Consider the following 19799-nt stretch of genomic DNA (forward strand, 5'->3'; position numbering starts at 1 on the left):
CATGACATCACACTGTGGGAGGGGTTTCACCACAATATCGGCCATACAGAGCCCCCTGATGATCCGTTTGAGAAAAGGTAAAGATTTCTCATGGGAAAAGGGGATCAGCTACTGATTGCGATGAAGTTCAATCTTTGGTTACGGTTTCTCTTTAAAGGGGAACTGAAGAGAGAGGTATATGGAGGCTGCCCTGTTTATTTCCTTTTAAGCAATACCAGTTGCCTGGCAGCCCTGCTGATCCTCTGCCTCTAATACTATTAGCCATAGCCCCTGAACAAGCATGCAGCAGATCAGGTGTTTCAGACTTTAAAGTCAGATCTGACAAGACTAGCTGCATGCTTGTTTCTGGTGTTATTCAGATACTACTGCAGATAAATAGACCAGCAGGGCTGCCAGGCAACTGGTATTGATTAAAAGGAAATAAATGTGGCAGCCTCCGTATACTTCTTACTTCAGTTCCCCTTTAAGGGGGCTTAAGGAAGCTCAAGGTAAGTATGGAACCTGAGACGATTCTCATCTCAGGTTCCCTTTAAGATATAACACAGACACTGTTTTTCAAGGCTGATGTATCTCCTGAAGTATCTCCTTGAATAGGATTTTGATACACAGTAGAGTTAAATAGCAATCATTTTAGATTGTGGAACTGAGAGAATATGTGGAAAATAATTTTGCCTCCTTAAATTATATTGAGCAGAACTTTTAGAGGTTTTTTTGGTCTCTGTCTTTAAGCCAGGACCAGGCTGAGGCAGAGGCTAGATAGGCTCCAGCCTCTGGGCGCGAAGCTGCAAGGGCATGGGGGGGGGGGCAACTTCTGTCCTCTCTCCCTTACCTCAAGCTCACCTCCTCTGGGCTCCAGTTCAGCCGCTACAGGTCAAAATCCCTTCTGTCTCCTTCCAGCGCTGCTCACACCCTAGTTCCCGATTTCCATTATTAATTACTGGACTCAGGTGGCTGGAAAAGCAGCAGCCATAGGAGCCTGGACATAAGGGGATGAAAGAACAGCAGAGAGGAAAGCAAGAAACAGCCTGAATACAGGAATCTGGAAAAACAGCAGAGAAGAGAGCAGGAAAGAGTCTGTATACAGGAGGCTGGGAAAGCAACAGAGATTATTATGGACTGGACCAGGGGCGCCTCTAGCCATTTTGTCACTCCAGGCGAGAAAGCCTGTGGCGCCACTCCCCCCCCCCCCCCAACGTGGCGGCCACTACGCCCCCCAACCCACCCCCCGTGGCGCCCCCCATATAAAAAATAATTGGAATGTGGCAGTGTTTCACCAAAAAATAATCGTAATGTGCCAGCGTTTCACCCGAAAATAATCGTAATGCAGCAGCATTTCACCAAAAAAAGAATCATATTGCAGCAGAAAATAATCATAATGCGGCAGCGTTTCACCAGAAATTACACTTACTGTGGCAGCGTTTTACCAAAAAATACACATAGGCAGGGCTCCACTTTCATGAGGCACAAAGGAAGAAAGAAGGAAGCACAAAGGGGGACAGAAGGAGGCACAGGGGTACTGAATAAGGCACACAGGGTGACATAGGGAGGCACAGGGAGACAGAAGGAGGCATGAGGGTCAGAAGAAGTCACAAAGGAGGACAGAAGGAGGCACAAGGGAACTGAAGGAGGCACACTGGGGGAAAGAAGGAGGCACAATGGGCAACAAAATGAGGCACAATGGGGGACAGAATGAGACACAAAGGAGGACAGAAGGAGTCACACTGAGGCGCTAATCCTGTTACTACAGATCTCCTGTTGTCCCCATTTTTGCCTGATGAAGTGGGCTTGACCTGCGAAACGCGTTGCATTTCTGTCTGGGGTACCGTATAATAAATGTGTTAACTTAAATAAAAGACAGGACGTCTTGTCTGCTTTTGGGAGGCAAGCCCACCACTTCCTCCAAGCACTTTTAAAGTTTTTAGCAATTTTTATCCTGCTGGCGCCTCTGTTCAACGTTCAAATACACTGCGTCCACTCCCGGTGGAGGGGAGTTTTACCCCCTTTGTTTCATTACTACAGAGAGCGACTTCTTAGCCCTGAGTGAGGACAGGCCTAATCTCCTTACCTGCCTTTATAGTGTTTACCTGGATGGTAACCCATGTTTGTGAGTATAATTTTTCTCACTTAACCATTTGATCAAATCATCCTAACATACTGCACCATATTGGGCTCTCGGTTTTCTTCTTTATTTAGTGTGGACAGGAGATGGCATGAGGGCCAGAATGAGGCACAAAAAAGGACAGAAGGAGGCACAGGGGGACAGAAGGAGGCTCAGAAGGAAAGAAGGGGGGACAGGGGGACTGAAGGAGGCACACAGAGGACAGAAGGAGACACAAAGGGGGCAGAAGGAGGAATGATGGGGAACAGAAAAAAAGCACAAAGGGGGCAGAAGAAGGCACAAAGGGGAACAGAAGGATGCATAAACGGAGACAGAAGGAGGCACAAAAGGGTGACAGAAGGAGGCAGAGGGGGTTGTAAGGAGGCACAGGGAGACAGAAGGAGGCAGAGGGGGACAGACAGAGCCACAGGGAGACAGAAGAAGGCACAAAGGGGCACAGAAGGCGGCACATGGGGACTGAAGAGGCACATGGAGACAGAATGAGGCACAATTGGAGACAGAAGGAGGCACATGAGGACAGAAGGAGGCAGAGTGGGACTGAAGGAGGAACAGGGGGGCAGAGGCAGCACAGGGGGGCAAAGAAAGGCACAAGGGAACATATGGAGGCACAGGGGGACAGAAGGAGCCAGAGGTGGCACAGGGGGACTGAAGGAGGCACATAGAAACAGAAGGAGGCACAAAGGGAGACAAAAGGACAAACAGGGGGTCAGACATGGCACAAGGGACTGAAGAAGGCACAAGGAGACAGAAGGAGGCACAAAAGGGACAGAAGGAGGTACAAAGGGGGGGGGGGAAGGATGTACAAGGCACAGAGGGACACAGTGGCAGCTGCCTGTAACTTACACTAAGCATATGCAGTAGAAGCAAGTAATAAGACACCTGTGGGGGCGGGGCTTAGTCAGGGACAGGGCTTTGTCCAGGGGGCATGGCTTAATCCAGCAACATGGTGCCCCCAGGACCAATGGCACTCCAGGCAATGGCCTGCACTGCCTATGCCTAGAGGCTCCCCTGGACTGGACTCAGGTGGCTGGACACATCAGGCTGGAACAGCAGCAGAGAACAGAGCAGGAAAGAGCCTGGATACAGGAGGCTGGAAAAGCAGCAGAGAAAAGTGCAAAAAATCATTACGGGATCACTCTAAAAATGCTGCATGCAACGCTTTTGCAATCACTCCGCAATCACAACACTGCAATGGAACTACCCTCATAGGGTTCCATTGTTGCAGCTCTTTGCCAATCACTGGGAGTGGCAAACGCTCCATGGTGGGCCCAGGCCTTATACCGGCTACCTACAGAATTTCAGTCTTCAATTAGCTTAAAGCCCCAGTTTAGGCTCAGTATTTGATATGCATTTAATAGAACGTCGCTGTAAATTAATTATGCATAAAAATGTTTTGTAGAAAAAACGTTAGTTTTTATAAATTCAAAAGAGAATATACCTGGCACACTAAGTTTACAGATCTTCAGCGACCTACAAATCAAAGGTCTCATCACTCCTACATAGTCTGATTCTTTCATAGACTGCGCAGAGACATGTATAAGGTGGGGAGATCATACTTGTTGTGTCAGTGCTGGGTTTATACATGTGTAAACACAAAGTGCTTTCGACACAGACAGCAAGCAATGTCCTTGAAAGAACCATAGCCTGCAGTAGTGCACTTGATGGTGTGCCTGTGGCCAGGAGCGCTCTGCCCATGCGGACAACTTCAATTGTGACATCATGCACATGCGCAGAGCACTTTTAGCCGCGGGATCAAGGGCCGTGTGCTGCTGGGTCAGCGCCTGTGCACTATTGCCTGACTCCAAAGAGGCTGAGGGGAGCATTTAGGTGAGAGTGGAGGAGAGTGGAAGGAGGCGGAGAACTGGGGGAGTGGAGGGCATAAGGAGTGCTTCTCATACATACCTGCTGCTCCTGTTTTTAACATTTTTGTCAGCTCTGGTATCCTTTAAAGGGAAGGTCCAGGTCCAGGAAGAATCAAAATAAAACATCCACTTACCTGGTGCTTCCTCCAGCCCCTAGCAGCCATCCTGTGCCCTCGCCACAGCTCACATTGGAGCACAAGTAGGCCTCGTATACTGGAGGGGACCCTGAGCCACCGAGCTGCGGCGAGGGCACAGGACGGCAGCAAGGGGCTGGAGGAAGCCCCAGGTAAGTGGATTTTTTATTTTGATTCTTCCTGGATGTATGCCTTAAAAGAAACCTAAACTGAAAAAAAATGAGTTTCACTTACCTGGGGCTTCTACCAGCCTCATGCAGCCATCCTTTGCCCTCGCAGTCACTCATGGCTCTTCCGGTCCCCCGCTGCCAGCTAATTTCGGTTTTGCCGACTAGGAGTCGGTCGGCCACCATGCGTACCTTTTTACGCATTCCTGCTGGTGCAGAAAGCTATCGCGGGCATTAACATGTACATTTTTACGCGTTACGGGTGCAATACGTAAAATTTTATGCATTTCACCCGTAACGAGTAAAATGTATTTGTTAATGTCCATGATAGCTTCCTGCACCAGCGGGAATGCGTAAAAAGGTACGCATGGTGGCCGGCCGACTCCCAGTTGGCTAAAACGAAACTAGCTGGCAGCGGGGGACCGGAAGAGCCATGAGTGACTGATGAGTAAGTGAAACTCTTTTTTTCGGTTTAGGTTTCCTTTAAGGCACCTTTCACACATAACAGAATTCGTGTGTGCTAGTTGTTGGCATCGCATTTGACTTGCGTTGTTTTGCAAATTTACACATCTAAATATTCTGCAGGAAAAAAAATTGCTGACATGTATATTTTTTTCTACACTGGACATATGAATCGCATACAATGCAAGTAAACAGAAATGCAAATTTAATGTTAATTACCTGCAAATACATTTAAATTAACTTCATTGTTATGTATGAGAAAAATCGGAATGTGAAAATTTGGATAAAAATGCAAACAAGAAATGAAGAATCAGATGTGAAAAATCGCAGAATCGAAATATGAAAAAAACAAGTCTAAAAATCACAGCAATAAGTCCTAATTATTTCTATCTCTTTAATCATTCCTATGAAGAGGCTCAGGCACCTGACCAGTGGCGTACCTAAGGAGCTGTGGGCCCCCATGCAAGTTTTGCAATGGGGCCCCCCAAGCACTCTATAGATAACAATTGATTCTGCGCACCAAAACCTGCCAATGGCAACTACAGTGTAAGAGGTGCAAGAAGGGGATGGGGAACAGTTTGTTAATGATTATCACTTTTCAAAGTATCTATAGAAGTGATTATTATGAGCACAGGACCAATAGAGAGCTAATACTGCAGTTGAGGGAGGGCCCCTCTGGCCCAAAGGCCCCAATGTGGTCGCAACTGCTGCACCCCCTATTGCTATGCCCCTGCACCTGACTGACTAGACAGGAGTTAGCAGGCTGCTCCATTGTCCACTATAGGGAGTCTGTGTGAACTGGCCCTCTTAGGCTACATTCACAGTGACAAGTTGCAGTTCATCATTGTGACAGATAATATAATCACATTGCAAACGCAATGCAATTATATTGTAATGGCCTGTTCACATCAGCGCGGTGTGACAGAATCCTTTAGATGTGATGCATGCAGTGCAGTACTGCAAACCACGCATATTAATTGTTGCAGCAAAGCATTCTTTGTATGTAGTGTACTGTATACTTCACTGTTTGCAGCACCACACAATGTTACTTTTACCCTTCATCGTGATCCTGTTTTTACAAGATAAGCACCACGTGTCACTGTAATGTGAATGACATAGATTCTTCATTCACTCCACTATAACATGCAAAATCCTCTTCAAGATTGGCATACTTACATTCAAATCTCTACAATTCAGGCCCTGTATGCCTGAAGGATTTGCTGCAACAGCTTCACAGCTCCCACAACCTCAGATTTTAGGATCTAATCACTTGGTCACCCCCAGAGTCTACCTCAAAACTTTTCAAACCAGAGCTTTCTGTTATGCTGCCCCTACCCTTAGAACTCCTTGTCATACCAAATCAGGACAACCCCATCCCTGAAGGTATTTAAGTCTAAAGTACAATCTTTTGATCAGATTTTTATGATCGAATTGAACAGAAAACCATGCAGTTTGTGAAGAAAATCGATGTAAAAGGACTCTATGGTCGATTGGAATAGAAAACGTTGTTGATCAGAATGTTTGATTTTGAGATTGTATCTGAAGAGAGAAAGTGCACTAGTCGTCCATTTTATGCGAACAATTAATAATTACCTTCCAATTGCTTTCGATCCCACACATCGAATTGAACGATCGCATCTGATAAAAATATTGTACCACCTTTTTAGTCTGGCATTTATGAATGCTTGACTGTTTCCTCCATAAGACAGTATATACAAAGACAGAGTATGGCTCTACAAAAAACCGCACCACAAAGGTGTAGAGAAGTATAAATAAGCCTTTATTTATCCATATCAAAGATGTTTTAAAAACCATGAACCAAAAACAATGGCACAGTATGATAATATATAATATGATAATAATATCCAATAAAGCCCTCACAGTAATATAGAATCATCCAAACATGAGGTATGTATCATCTAAAAATAGAGGTCCCAATCCACAGACAGCAGTGAAGGTTGAGAAGTGATGAAAAGGGATCGTGTGAGCAAGAGGAAGAAAATGAAAAGCGTGCGCTGAGACACCCTGCACATCAATGTCAGGGTGAAAGGAGTACCAAAGTAAGGAAGGGTCCGTGTGAAGACCTACTAACAATTGCACTAGAAACCAGGTGATCAAGGGTGTAAAAGCCTGGAGCATGAAACACGAGAGTGTGTACTGACCAACAGCTTACCGAGTGTGGAGGGAGAGGAGGGCGTGCGTGTCCTGGCCCCAGGCACGCACGCCCTCCTCTCCCTCCACACTCGGAGGGATGCTAGCGATTTCCAAAAACGCAACTTCCACTGGAGCGTTTGCAATTCCCAAAATCGCGAGCGCAGGAAATGCAGCATTTTGTTAGCGTTAGCGCTTCAATGTAAAGTATCTAATCACTGGCGTAATCGCTCATCAAAACTTGCACGCAGTGATTTTGATAGCATTTTAATGTTAATGTACACTGAAACAAAATTAAAAATAAATGAAAGGACCAATCAGACTTTGAAACGCTAATCGCTACACAACCACTGGCAAATTGTTTACACTTTCTAAAATCACTCCTAAAACACTCATGAAATCGCTTACAAACTGCTCATACAAAAGGCCTGCGATTGCGATTAGCGATAGCGTTTTGTAGTGGGTTCCAGGCCTGACCCCTGCCTAAGCATTTTCCGTGCAGTTTCAGGTTACAAACATTGCATTTTTTAAATAAAAATTCTAATAAACAATAATAATGAAAAAAAAAAATAATGAGTTTAATGTATACAAGAATAAACTAGGGCCGTAAGTTCAGATAGAACTATACAATCAGGTTTTAGAAAGGGGTGACTTTAGGCGTCAGGAAAGGATAAAGAACGAAGTAAAGTCACACCTGAGAAAAATGAAAACTGCTGCGCATGCGTACCAGTTTTGCAGTAAGCTTTGCAGAAATGACAGAGAGAGATCCCCGATTATCTGCGCGATGTTATTATTATACATCAGATGGTGCAGGAGCTTATTAAAGGGGATCTTTCGCGAAAAAAGTAGGCAGTTAGAAAATGTGACAGATGACAGGTTTTGGGCCAGTCCCATCTTTTTAAGGGGGATTCTCAGGGCTTTCTTTGTTTTCAACAGCATTTCCTGAACAGCAGTTTAACTGCCAAAATAGCAAGATACCAGCCGGCCTCCCTTATTACTTGCACACTATTATGTCAGTTAAATTTTGCAACTGTTGTTCAGGAAATGCTGTTGAAAACAAAGAAAGCCCTGAGAATCCCCCTTAAAAAGATGAACTGGCCCAAAACCTGTCATCTGTCACATTTTTTAACTGCCTACTTTTTTCGCGAAAGAACTCCTTTAAATTCCTTAACACGCATACACACACATTCTCTAACGCTATACACAGTGCCATGCAGCACAATGGGCGGGGTAAAGGCGTACCCCATCGTCGTGTCACCGAGGGGTGGGGCAGCAAGGGACCGCCTGCTGCGCGCTACAGGAGAGTGACAGGTCGTGTGTACGGGAACGAGAGGGGTCCGGTGCCGCCCTGAGGACACTGTGACCGTAGACTGGCACTGGAAGAGGCAGCTCGGGGACTGGCACACACAGTAGGTGGAAGTTGTGGGGGAAGCTTGGCTTCCTCGCTGTCAGGGCCTGGGCGCTGATGTGGAAGATAGGGGGAGGAGAGACTGTCATAGGGGAGAGCCTGGCCGGGAAGCCCAGGCTGGAAGTGACTGCCACACTCTTGCTGGAGGGATAGTGTGTAACAGGGGTCAGTGCTGAGACACTGACAGTACAGTGAGATCACATTACAGGACTGCGAGCCTAGACAGAGGCAGTGTTGTATATGCAGTGACGTGCTCAGCCCCATACAGACTTACATCATTGTTCGAAACTTTTCCTACTTACCTGAGGCTGACTGTTCTGTATCCTCACTGCCTACCTGGGCATATCTGTACCATAGCCTCTGCTTACCTGAGGATGTCTGTGCTGTATCCTCACTGCTTACCTGGGCATATCTGTGCCATAGCCTCTCTGCTTACCTGAGGCTGACTGTTCTGTATCCTCACTGCTTACCTGGGCATATCTGTACCATAGCCTCTCTGCTTACCTGAGGATGTCTGTGCTGTATTCTCACTGCTTACCTGGGCATATCTGTACCATAGCCTCTCTGCTTACCTGAGGATGTCTGTGCTGTATCCTCACTGCTTACCTGGGCATATCTGTACCATAGCCTCTCTGCTTACCTGAGGATGTCTGTGCTGTATCCTCACTGCTTACCTGGGCATATCTGTACCATAGCCTCTCTGCTTACCTGAGGATGTCTGTACTGTATCCTCACAGCTTACCTGGGCATGTCTGTACCATAGCCTCTCTGCTTACCTGAGGATGTCTGTACTGTATCCTCACTGCTTACCTGGGCATATCTGTACCATAGCCTCTCTGCTTACCTGAGGATGTCTGTGCTGTATCCTCACTACTTACCTGGGCATATCTGTACCATAGCCTCTCTGCTTACCTGAGGATGTCTGTGCTGTATCCTCACTGCTTACCTGGGCATATCTGTACCATAGCCTCTCTGCTTACCTGAGGCTGTATAGGAGGTATATTACTAACCTCAGGATGTCCGTACTGTATCCTTGCTACTTAACTAGGCACATCTGTACCATAGCCTCTCTGCTTACCTGAGGCTGTATGGGATGTATATTGCTAACCTCAGGATGTCTGTGATGTGTCCTCACTGCTTACCTGGGCATATCTGTACCATAGCCTCTCTGCTTACCTGAGGATGTCTGTGATGTATCCTCACTGCTTACCTGAGGATGTCTGTGATGTATCCTCACTGCTTACCTGGGCATATCTGTACCGCGTACATTTGAATACGGCGCTGGTAGACTTGGGCGCAGGATCCAGCTGTTAAATGGCTGGTCCTGCTTCTGCACAAGTCCGAGGCGTTTTAATTACTATTCCCCCTCCAGGCCGACATGGATAGTGGGGGAATGAAATAATTCGGCTTCCAGCGATTGCTGGAGGCCGAATTATTGTGTTTTTTAAACAACTTCGGCTCCGTCTTCTGACGGAGCCGACCTTCCTCACTGAGCGCCGCTATAGACTGATTCCCATTACAGTCTATGGCGGCGCTGGCTGCGCCCAAAGCTAGCAGCGCTGAAAAGCACTGCTCCGATCTGTACCATAGCCTCTCCGCTTACCTGAGGCTGTATAGGAGGTATATTACTAACCTCAGGATGTCTGTACTGTATCCTAGCTACTTACCTAGGCACATCTGTACCATAGCCTCCCTGCTTACCTGAGGCTGTATGGGATGTATATTGCTAACCTCAGGATGTCTGTGAAGTGTCCTCACTGCTTACCTGGGCATATCTGTACCATAGCCTCTCTGCTTACCTGAGGATGTCTGTGCTGTATCCTCACTGCTAACCTGAGGATGTCTGTGCTGTATCCTCACTGCTTTCCTGGGCATATCTGTACCATAGCCTCTCTGCTTACCTGAGGCTGTATGGGATGTATTCTCACTGCTAACCTGAGGATGCCTGTATTGTATCCTCACTGCTTACTTGGGGATATCTGTACTATAGCCTCGCTGCTTACCTGAGCATGTATGGTATATATCTTCACTGCTAACCTGAGGATGTCTGTACTGTATCTTTACTGCTTACTTGAGGATGTATGGGCTGGCTACAGCCTCACTGCTAGCCTATGGGTGGCCGTGCCTCCCTTTTCTCAACACTTACCTTTGGATATCTGTACTATATCTTCTCTGGTTACCTGGGGATGCCTGTAACATATCTCTGCTTACCTGATGGTGTCTGTCCTCAGTATCCTCACTGCTTACCTGGGATTGTATGTACTTAAGTATCCTCACTGCGTGCCTGGGATTGTATGTGCTTCAGTATCCTCACTGCTTACCTGGGATTGTATGTACTTAAGTATCCTCACTGCGTGCCTGGGATTGTATGTGCTTCAGTATCCTCACTGCTTACCTTGGGTTGTCTGCTTCAGTATCCTCACTGCTTAGTGCTTCAGTATCTTCACTACTTACCTGGGGTTGTCTGTGCTTCAGTATCCTCACTGCTTACCTGGGATAGTATGTGCTTCAGTGTCCTCACTGCTTACCTGGGGTTGTCTGTGCTTCAGTATCCTCACTGCTTACCTGGGGTTGTCTGTGCTTCATTATCCTCACTGCTTACCTGGGGTTGTCTGTGCTTCAGTATCCTAACTGCTTACCTGGGGTTGTCTGTGCTTCAGTATCCTCACTGCTTACCTGGGGTTGTCTGTGCTTCAGTATCCTCACTGCTTACCTGGGGTTGTCTGTGCTTCAGTATCCTCACTGCTTACCTGGGGTTGTCTGTGCTTCAGTATCTTCACTGCTTACCTGGGGTTGTCTGTGCTTCAGTATCCTCACTGCTTACCTGGGGTTGTCTGTGCTTCAGTATCCTCACTGCTTACCTGGGGTTGTCTGTGCTTCAGTATCCTCACTGCTTACCTGGGGTTGTCTGTGCTTCAGTATCCTCACTGCTTACCTGGGGTTGTCTGTGCTTCAGTATCCTCACTGCTTACCTGGGGTTGTCTGTGCTTCAGTATCCTCACTGCTTACCTGGGGTTGTCTGTGCTTCAGTATCCTCACTGCTTACCTGGGGTTGTCTGTGCTTCAGTATCCTCACTGCTTACCTGGGGTTGTCTGTGCTTCAGTATCCTCACTGCTTACCTGGGGTTGTCTGTGCTTCAATATCCTCACTGCTTACCTGGGGTTGTCTGTGCTTCAGTATCTTCACTGCTTATCTGGGGTTGTCTGTGCTTCAGTATTCTCACTGCTAACTTATTAGTGACCATGCTTTATTTTTCTCAATGCTTACCTGAGGATATTTGTACTATATCTTCACTGCTTACCTTAGGGTGTTTGTGCTTTAGTACTCCACTGCTCACCTGGGGATGTATGTGCTATATCTTCACAGCTAACCCATAAATGACCATTCTTAAATTTTCACAATGCTTACCACCGTTGTGATTCCTTTCCCTCCTCCACCGTCACCACTGTATTCGCTGTCACCATGATGGCCTGAACCTTGCCCAACTGAAAATACAGGAAAATGTAGTAGTGCTTACTTGGAACAACACAATCACAGGTTATCAATTCCATGTGTCAAAAAAAGCAAGTCTGTGATGTTTTAGGACCTACATTTAAACACATCACAGACTTGCTTTTTTGACTTCGTAAAGTTCTGCAGTTTGGCTGGGATGGCCTGTCCTGGGCAAGTGGGCAGATATTTGAAACCTTTTGCCCTTGTAGATGATTTGTTTATTATTAAAGGAAGTCAGAGATGAGAGGGGTATGGAGGTTTCCATTTTTATTTCCCTTTAAACAATGCAAGTTACCTGGCTGTTGTTGTGATCCTGTGTCTCTAAAGCCCCATCTACATGATACGATTCTTTGTGCGATTCGATTACGATTCTATTTACGATCCCATTAAATCCGACATGTCCGATCGGGATTCGATTCAATTCGATTTGCCATTGTTTTGCAATGGCAAATCGAATTGAATCGAATCCCGATCGGACATGTCGGATTTCTTCGGATCGTAAATGGAATTGTAATGGAATCGTACAAAGAATCGTATCGTGTAGATTGGGTTTAAGAATTTTAGCCATAGACCCTAAACAAGCATGCAGATCAGGTGCTCTGACTAAAGTCTGACTGGATTTGCCCCATGCTAGTTTTAGGTGTGTAAGTCAGAAATGACTTATGCCATAAAGATCAACAGGACTGTAAGAAAACTGGTATTGTTTAACCACTTCCGGATTCTCGGAGCGTATATACACGCCCCTGAATCCAGAAGTGTATACCATGGAAACAAACGGCCGCTCGTATGAGCGGCCGTACCATGTCAGTTCCCGGAGGGTGTCTCCGTGAACACCCTGCGAGCCGATCGGCGGCTCGCAGGGTAAATGTAAACACACGGGGAAGATCTTCCCCGGTGTTTACATGTATACGGCGCTGCTGCGCAGCAGCGCCGTAGAGGAGATCGGCGATCCCCGGCCTCTGATTGGCCGGGCATCACTGGCATCTGATAGGCTAAAGCCTATCCCATCAGGCGCAGGACGGAAATCCGTCCTGCGCCGCTCACAGGGGGAGGGAGAGGGAGGGAAGGGGAAGGAGGCCAGGAAGCGCTGCGGAGGGGGGCTTTGAAGAGCCCCCCCCCGCAAGCGCAAGCAGCCGGCGGCGATCAGACCCCCCCCAGCAGGACATCCCCCTAGTGGGGAAAAAAGGGGGGAAGTCTGATCGCCCTGGCTGCTAGCTGATCTGTGCTGTGGGCTGGAGAGCCCACGCTGCACAGATCAGCATAAAATAACATGGTGTGGAAGTGGTTAAAAGGAAACTAATATGTCAGCCACCATATCACTCTCACCTCGGGTTGCCTTTAATGCTCAGTTTAGCTTAATCAGCCTTTCCATACTCACACGTATCTATAACTTTATGAAGGTCCTAAGGTGTATACACACATCAGACCATAGTCTTTGGAAAATGAAAGATCACAGATCAGGGGGTTCCATGTAGTATGAGAGCCATACCTACACAGTCTATTCTATTGAGCTAAACTCCCCATCAGATAGAAATCTTTATAGTCTATGATATCTGCAGATCCTCATACACACCTTGTTTAACAGACATTCATCTGCAGATCAGACAATTATCTGCAGATCTGAAAATCCATCCTGGTGGATCTGATCTGCAGATGAATGTCTGTGAAGCTGGGTCTACAACGCACGATGTGTCTTTTCAATCGAGCCGCTGATGCGGCTCGATTGATAAGATCCGACAGGTCCGATCTCGCCGCGGCCGATTCCACGCGATCGAACAATAGCGGGGAATCGAGCGGAAGATAAGCGGCGCCTGCGGGGACGAGGGGGGGTCGAATCCAACGCGAGCCGGGAAGTACGCACGGGGATGCGGCAGAGTCGATCCGGCGGCTAATCGAGCCGCCGGATCGCTTTGTGTAGACCCGGCTTTAAACAAGGTGTGTATGAGGATCTGCAGATATCCTAGACTATGAATGCATTTTGCAGGAACTGATCTATTGCAGGAACAGATACTGATCTTTTGCATGTGTGAAGCATCTTGCAAAGATTTCTATCTGATGGGGAGTTCAGCTCCTTAGAATAGACTGTGTAGAGTATGGCTCTCTTACTACATGGATGGGCATAAAATTGGTCTGTGATCTTTCAATTTCCAAAGACTATGGTCTGATGTGTGTATGCACCCCTAGAGAGCACTTTCTATCTAGACTTGGTGACAACACTCACTTCAACAAGAAAGCGCAAACTAAACTCAGTACAGTATCAATGAAATCCTATGTGCTAAGCGGAATATAAAAATCAATGCAAAAGCAACATGAGTATCAGCATGTAGCAACTTTCACTTTACGATGCATATCGCACACCATGTGAGGGGCCTTAGAACTGACAGAACCGCGCATAGTGTGACTCAGTGCGCTCCTTACAGCAAAAAAAGTTGAAACTGCATGTAGTGCTCTGTTTATTTCTATTAACAAAAATTGTTATGGAACTGTTTTTTTTTAAGGTAACTGTCGGGCATCATTTTTCCAAGTCAGAACATTCATTTGAAAACGTCTCATGATTTAATTTTGAAAGGCAGCTTCAAGCATGCTCAGGAACGAAAGGCCTTCAACCCTAAAATGATGTTCAACTTAAGACCATGGTCTTCATATTTACCTAGGCCTTTTAAATCCTTGTCAGACCGCTTCATTACTGCCTTCACTTCACCTTTGTGATATTCTTCCCCACCACATTCTTAAAGGACAACTGTAATGAGAGGGATATGGAGGTTGCCATATTTATTTCCTGTTAAACAATACCTGTTGCCTGGCAGCCCTGGTGGTATATCTGGCTGCAGTAGTGTCTAAATAACACCAGAAACAAGCATGCAGATAATCTTGTCAGATCTGACAATGTCAGAAACGTCTGATATGCTGCATGCTTGTTCAGCTAACTAAAGGTAATAGACGCAGAGGATCAGCAGGATAGCCAGGCAACTGGCATTGTTTAAAAGGAAATAAATATGGAAGCCTCCATATCCCTTTTATTACAGTTGTCCTTTTAATGTTTATTTATGACTGTTAATACATTCCCACATTACATGATAGAACTTCCTTGTTATATTTGGATGGTTGTGTGTTACAACTTCCTGAACTTTTAATTGTAACTGACTTATACCTGTATTATACAGTAGATTCTATAAATTAAGTGACAGAGCTGCTATATTTGAACGTTCACATGTTGCATACCGTTATTGATTCTGATGATCTAATTAATGGAATAACTGTGGAAAACGTATAACTGGCTTTATTAGTGTAAATCAGAAGAGAATCACATATAGTGGTCATACAATTTTTTGATAATGGGTAATGACAAAAAAGATTTAAAGTCAATGTCCATGCTTGGCGATATTTTTCAAGTAACCTCTCCCTTTAACTTAACGGTGTACCTACATCATTCAAAACCCTTCCTACACTCTACTCACTTTTTAGATGGAATTCACCATCTGTCTGAAGTACAGCCATGGAGCAAAAGCACTTTGACTTGGATCACCTCTGCCCTGACTACTTCTCTCTTTCCCATCCCCATCCCCCCCACACACGTATTATGCCCCAAACCCTTGTAGCACCTCCCTTGCTGCTTCACTCCGTGAAACCATGCCCCAGCACCATTTAATGCATTGAGGGGAAGTCAGTGATTGGAACAGCCATGTCTCTCCTCCATAAGTGGTGAAGGTAAGGGGGTTGAATAGTGAAAACACCAAGCCCTCTCCCAAAAGTGACAGCAGCAGGCCATGCTACTAGCATGACTTTGTGGCACATTTCCAAAAGATAACAGGCACCTGGTCAGAAACCCCACCGCAATGTCATCTCTGGAAATTTTGGTGGTTTTATTGGGTTGGTAGATTTGATGAAAGGGGTTGGGAATCCCCTAAGAAAATTGTACAGGAGTAATAACTTTTGATAGTATAAACATTTAATATAATTTTCTCTGTTATGGATGATCATGGACACTTGTAAGGTAGCCCGAGTCAGTGAATGAGTTAAGGGTAAAAGTCACATGCTGTGATTGTTTGCCTGCCATGCTTCCAGCTGATGCAAAGGAATTTGCCCTGCCGCATATCTTTCTTTGGAAGTAGCAAATTCTTCTTATCCCTCCACTTGGAAAACTGTGTGCTGTTAACAACAGCAGTGCCAACATGTTAAATTGAACAGACTTCTTCTTTTGTTTCTCTTAAGCAGTTATCATGGTTGTCCTGCAAAAAGGTTTGCAATTAAACTTTTCTTTTTCCTAAAATATTAGTGTGTTTTATTTGTTCTTGTTTCTACTTATTCACATTTATTGCTTGTCAAAGTCATGTTCACAACAGTTTGATATTAGCATTACAATACAATATTGTAGTGATTTATATTTTTTAATCAGCATTAAAAAACAATATTGTGGAGATTTTATATTTTTTTGTCAGCATTACAATACGGTAGATATTTAATTTGTAAGCTAAACTCCAGGATTTTTATTTTAATTGTAGTTCAGCATACATATTAGATGTATGGTCAACCTTGCACATAATTGTAATAATAATAATAATAATGATACTCTCCTGAAAAAGTAGTCGGGTAATATTGATTGTTTTATTGCTGTGCACCACTTGATATCAGATTGCAGCAGAAATGTTACTGAATATAGATCAGAATGCTGCCATCGCTAGCTTTATACTAGGTGATGCAAAATGCTTTCTGTTACAGGTCATGGTTTTTTTTTGGAGTCAGAAAATGTGATGTATATTTCTGGTTTCAACCAGTTAATGTGGCAGCATTGTAGACCACTGTAGTGGTTTCAAGCACCCACACTGAGCTCCAGTTTTCACTAACGTTCTTCGACTTTGCCAACTCCATTGTAAAGTGAAAATTTCCCCACAAAAAGGAGTGAAAGTACATTTCCTCAGCTCACCACATACAGAGTGACTTAACTTGCTAGTCTGGTTATTCAGATGCTGTTTGTCCATGTACATTCCAGCCAGCAAAGTAAAAATGTTAGATAGTAATAGTACATTCCTGGCAGAATTGTAAATGTGTGCGTATGTAACTGCAGATATAGTACTGTCAACATATGCTACTTTCATGGAAGAAATTAAAATTGGTTGTTTATGGTTGTTTTTTTTCCCCCTTATTTCTTTTAGGTGACTCAACATCCAGGTGTCTTGCAGTCCCCCCTACATACAGAGCTTCCTGATGTATGAGCCATTATTTCTATCAGCCAGTGATGCATGTGACATTACTTAGCATTGAAAACCTTTTGGAATCTGAAAAGGAAAATTGAGTAACTTTGCTTTGTGGATCCGTGGAGTGCCTGTATTGCTTTCCTGCATGTGCATGACAACAGAGGCCCAGCCTTGCTAAGCGTGTCCTAGTCCTGTTGAGCTGGTTTTGAGCTGATTTAATCTGAGGAGAACTCGTCTGTCTGTTATTTGTTTGTTGGGTGGACATATCTGGCAGTCTTAATGTGAAGGACTGAAGATGGAACACTAAATCATGGTGAAATTCAGATTCTAAAACAAATCTGATTGAGAATTATAGGAGCAGAGGTTGTGGGATGGCATCCCGTGAGAGACTCTATGAACTATGGATGCTGTACTGCAACAAAGTAAGTATTGCTTTGCTTGTTTTTGCACCGTATATTATTCTGATCACAGTAAACTTTGCAGTACAGTATTTCCTTTTTTTGTCGGTCATCCCTTGTGGGGCTTTTATCTCTATATATTTCTGAAATCTTACGGCAGTCGTCTCAAACTCAATTTACCTGGGGGCCGCAGGAGGCAAAATCAGGATGAGGCTGGGCCGCATAAGGGATTTCACAAAAAAAAGTGAACTATTTTGCCTATTGTACCTTATAGTTCGCTTCAGTGCTCCCATTACAAGTAATCCGCTGTGTCCCCGCCGCAAAACGAGGGCTGCAGAGCCCCCGAAACGCCCGGGGGACAATCTGCCGGCATTTCCTGGAAGGGGCAGAGCTTTCAGCTTCAGCTCTGCCCTTCCTGACGTCAATCGCGGCGAATCGCCGCCTCTCCCCGCCCCTCTCACTCTTCCTTCACAGAGAGGGGCGGGGAGAGGCGGCGATCCGTGCGGCGATTGACGTCAGGAGGGGCAGAGCTACATCTGGAAGCTCTGCCCCTCAGCGCAGTCGTGGATGTTTGCCCGGGGGATTTGGGGGCTCTGCAGCCCTCGTTTAGCGGCGGGGATGCGGCGGATTACTTGGGAGCACTGAAGCAAACTATAAGGTAAAATAGTTCGCTTCCGTGTCTCTTTTGCTTTAGCCGGCACGGGCCACAAAATATTGTTCGAGGGCCGCAAATGGCCCGCGGGCCTGGAGTTTGAGACCCCTGTCTTACGGTATTCGAAACTATTTGTTTGCTGATTTATAATGATAAGCAAGTGTATTTGTGTATCTTTTGTCTGGTTTTCTTTATCACATTTCTTTATGAAGTAAAGAGTATAAGTAGTTTACAAAGTAAAGGAGGAATTATGCTTTGTTCTTAAAAACTTTATGAAATATTACATTCTGTCACTAGGCCAGTCACTTAGAACTTGTCTTAACTGGTACTACAGTGTTCTCCCCAGGCTCTTTTAGCTGGGTGCTCCACCCGGCTAGTTTTGGTGAGAACCCGGCTGTCATCGGCTCATTTCCTTCTCTGCTGGAAGCAGAGTTGTGCAGAGAAGCATCGACCCTGCATTCTCTCATCTCGCCCCACCCGGCTACTTTGTCATGCCACCCGGCTACTTTTTCATGACACCCGCCTGGAAAAAAGTTCTGGGGAGAACACTGTACTAGTCAGTGAAATCTAGTAGTTGCTATAGGATACTGCATTATTCACAAAATGATTGCTTTTTGCACTACACATACCGTATTTTTCGGACTATAAGACGCTCCGGACTATAAGACGCACCTAGGTTTAGAGGGCAAGAACCAGAGAAAAAAATATATATACTAAACCTGGTGAGTCTATGGTCCAGGAGCGTCTTGTAGAAGTTTCCCCCCCCCAATTATTGGGTCTCACCGGTGTCCCTCTGTCCCATCTGCCCCTTTGTGTCTCCAGTGTCCTATCTGCCCCCGTGTCCCCAGTGTCCTCCGGTGTCCCATCTGCCCCCGTCTCCCCTGTGGTCAGTGTCCCATGTCTTACTGGTCCCCTGCGCCCTAATGTGTCCCCTTTGACCTCATGTGTACCTCTGAGATCAGTCTATCCCCATCTGCTCCCCTGTGTCTTATGTCCCCCTGTGCCTCACTGACCCCCTCCGTCCCATCTGCCCCCTATGTGTGTTCAGTGTGATCAGACCTGTGATCAATGATCTCTATTTGAAGCTGTGCCCTGTGTCCCCCTGTACCTCACCGGCCCTTTCTGTCCCTTCAGCCACCTGTGTCCTCTTAATAAATTAATTTTCTTACCGCTGCTAAAACAATAAAACAATGCCCCGGGTGTAGGGACCTCCATGCAGCCTCACTCGCTGGATCCTTCAGGCATCGTGCAGCCCCTATACTTCGCCAGCCCCCTCTGTCCCATCAGTCGTCCTAGTAAGTTAATTGCCGCTTACCGCTAATAAAATGATGTCCCGGGTGTAGAGACCCGGGACCTCCGTGCAGCCATTCAGCCCCTATACATCGCCAGCCCCCTCTGTCCCATCAGTCCTCCGAGAAAGTTACGAGTCCGACATCCCCGGTGTAGAGACCCGAGATCTCCGTGCAGTCATTCAGCCGTTCGCTCGCTGAAGCCTCCAGACACTGTGCAGCCAATCAGTGGGAGCGCTGCAAGGAAACCGCTGATCGTGATTGGCCCATTGACGGAGCCACTGTCCCGCCTCCGAGACCAGCGGCTCCAGTCAGAATGCCAGGCTGCCGTGAATGACTAGCAGCGCTCCCACTGATTGGCTGCACAGTGTCTGGAGGCTTCAGCGAGTGAACGGCTGAATGACTGCACGGAGATCTCGGGTCTCTACATCGGGGACGTCGGACTCGTAACTTTCTCGGAGGACTGATG

The 19799-nt window shown here is 46.0% G+C and overlaps 1 protein-coding gene across 2 annotated transcripts in view; it reads left to right on the plus strand.

Moving 5' to 3' along the window:
• Positions 1-8169: 8169 nt before the first annotated feature.
• The window catches only part of NBEAL1 (neurobeachin like 1), a 290887-nt gene continuing 279257 nt past the window's right edge, over positions 8170-19799 (plus strand). For both annotated transcript variants that reach the window (XM_068245018.1, XM_068245019.1), the window contains exons 1-2: positions 8170-8304; positions 16950-17413. In XM_068245018.1, the coding sequence (XP_068101119.1) occupies positions 17363-17413 (51 nt within the window). In that variant the 5' untranslated portion in view covers positions 8170-8304; positions 16950-17362. The remainder of the gene's footprint in view (positions 8305-16949; positions 17414-19799) is intronic.

Source organism: Hyperolius riggenbachi, chromosome 7, assembly GCF_040937935.1.
Source record: "Hyperolius riggenbachi isolate aHypRig1 chromosome 7, aHypRig1.pri, whole genome shotgun sequence".
Lineage (NCBI taxonomy): Eukaryota > Metazoa > Chordata > Amphibia > Anura > Hyperoliidae > Hyperolius > Hyperolius riggenbachi.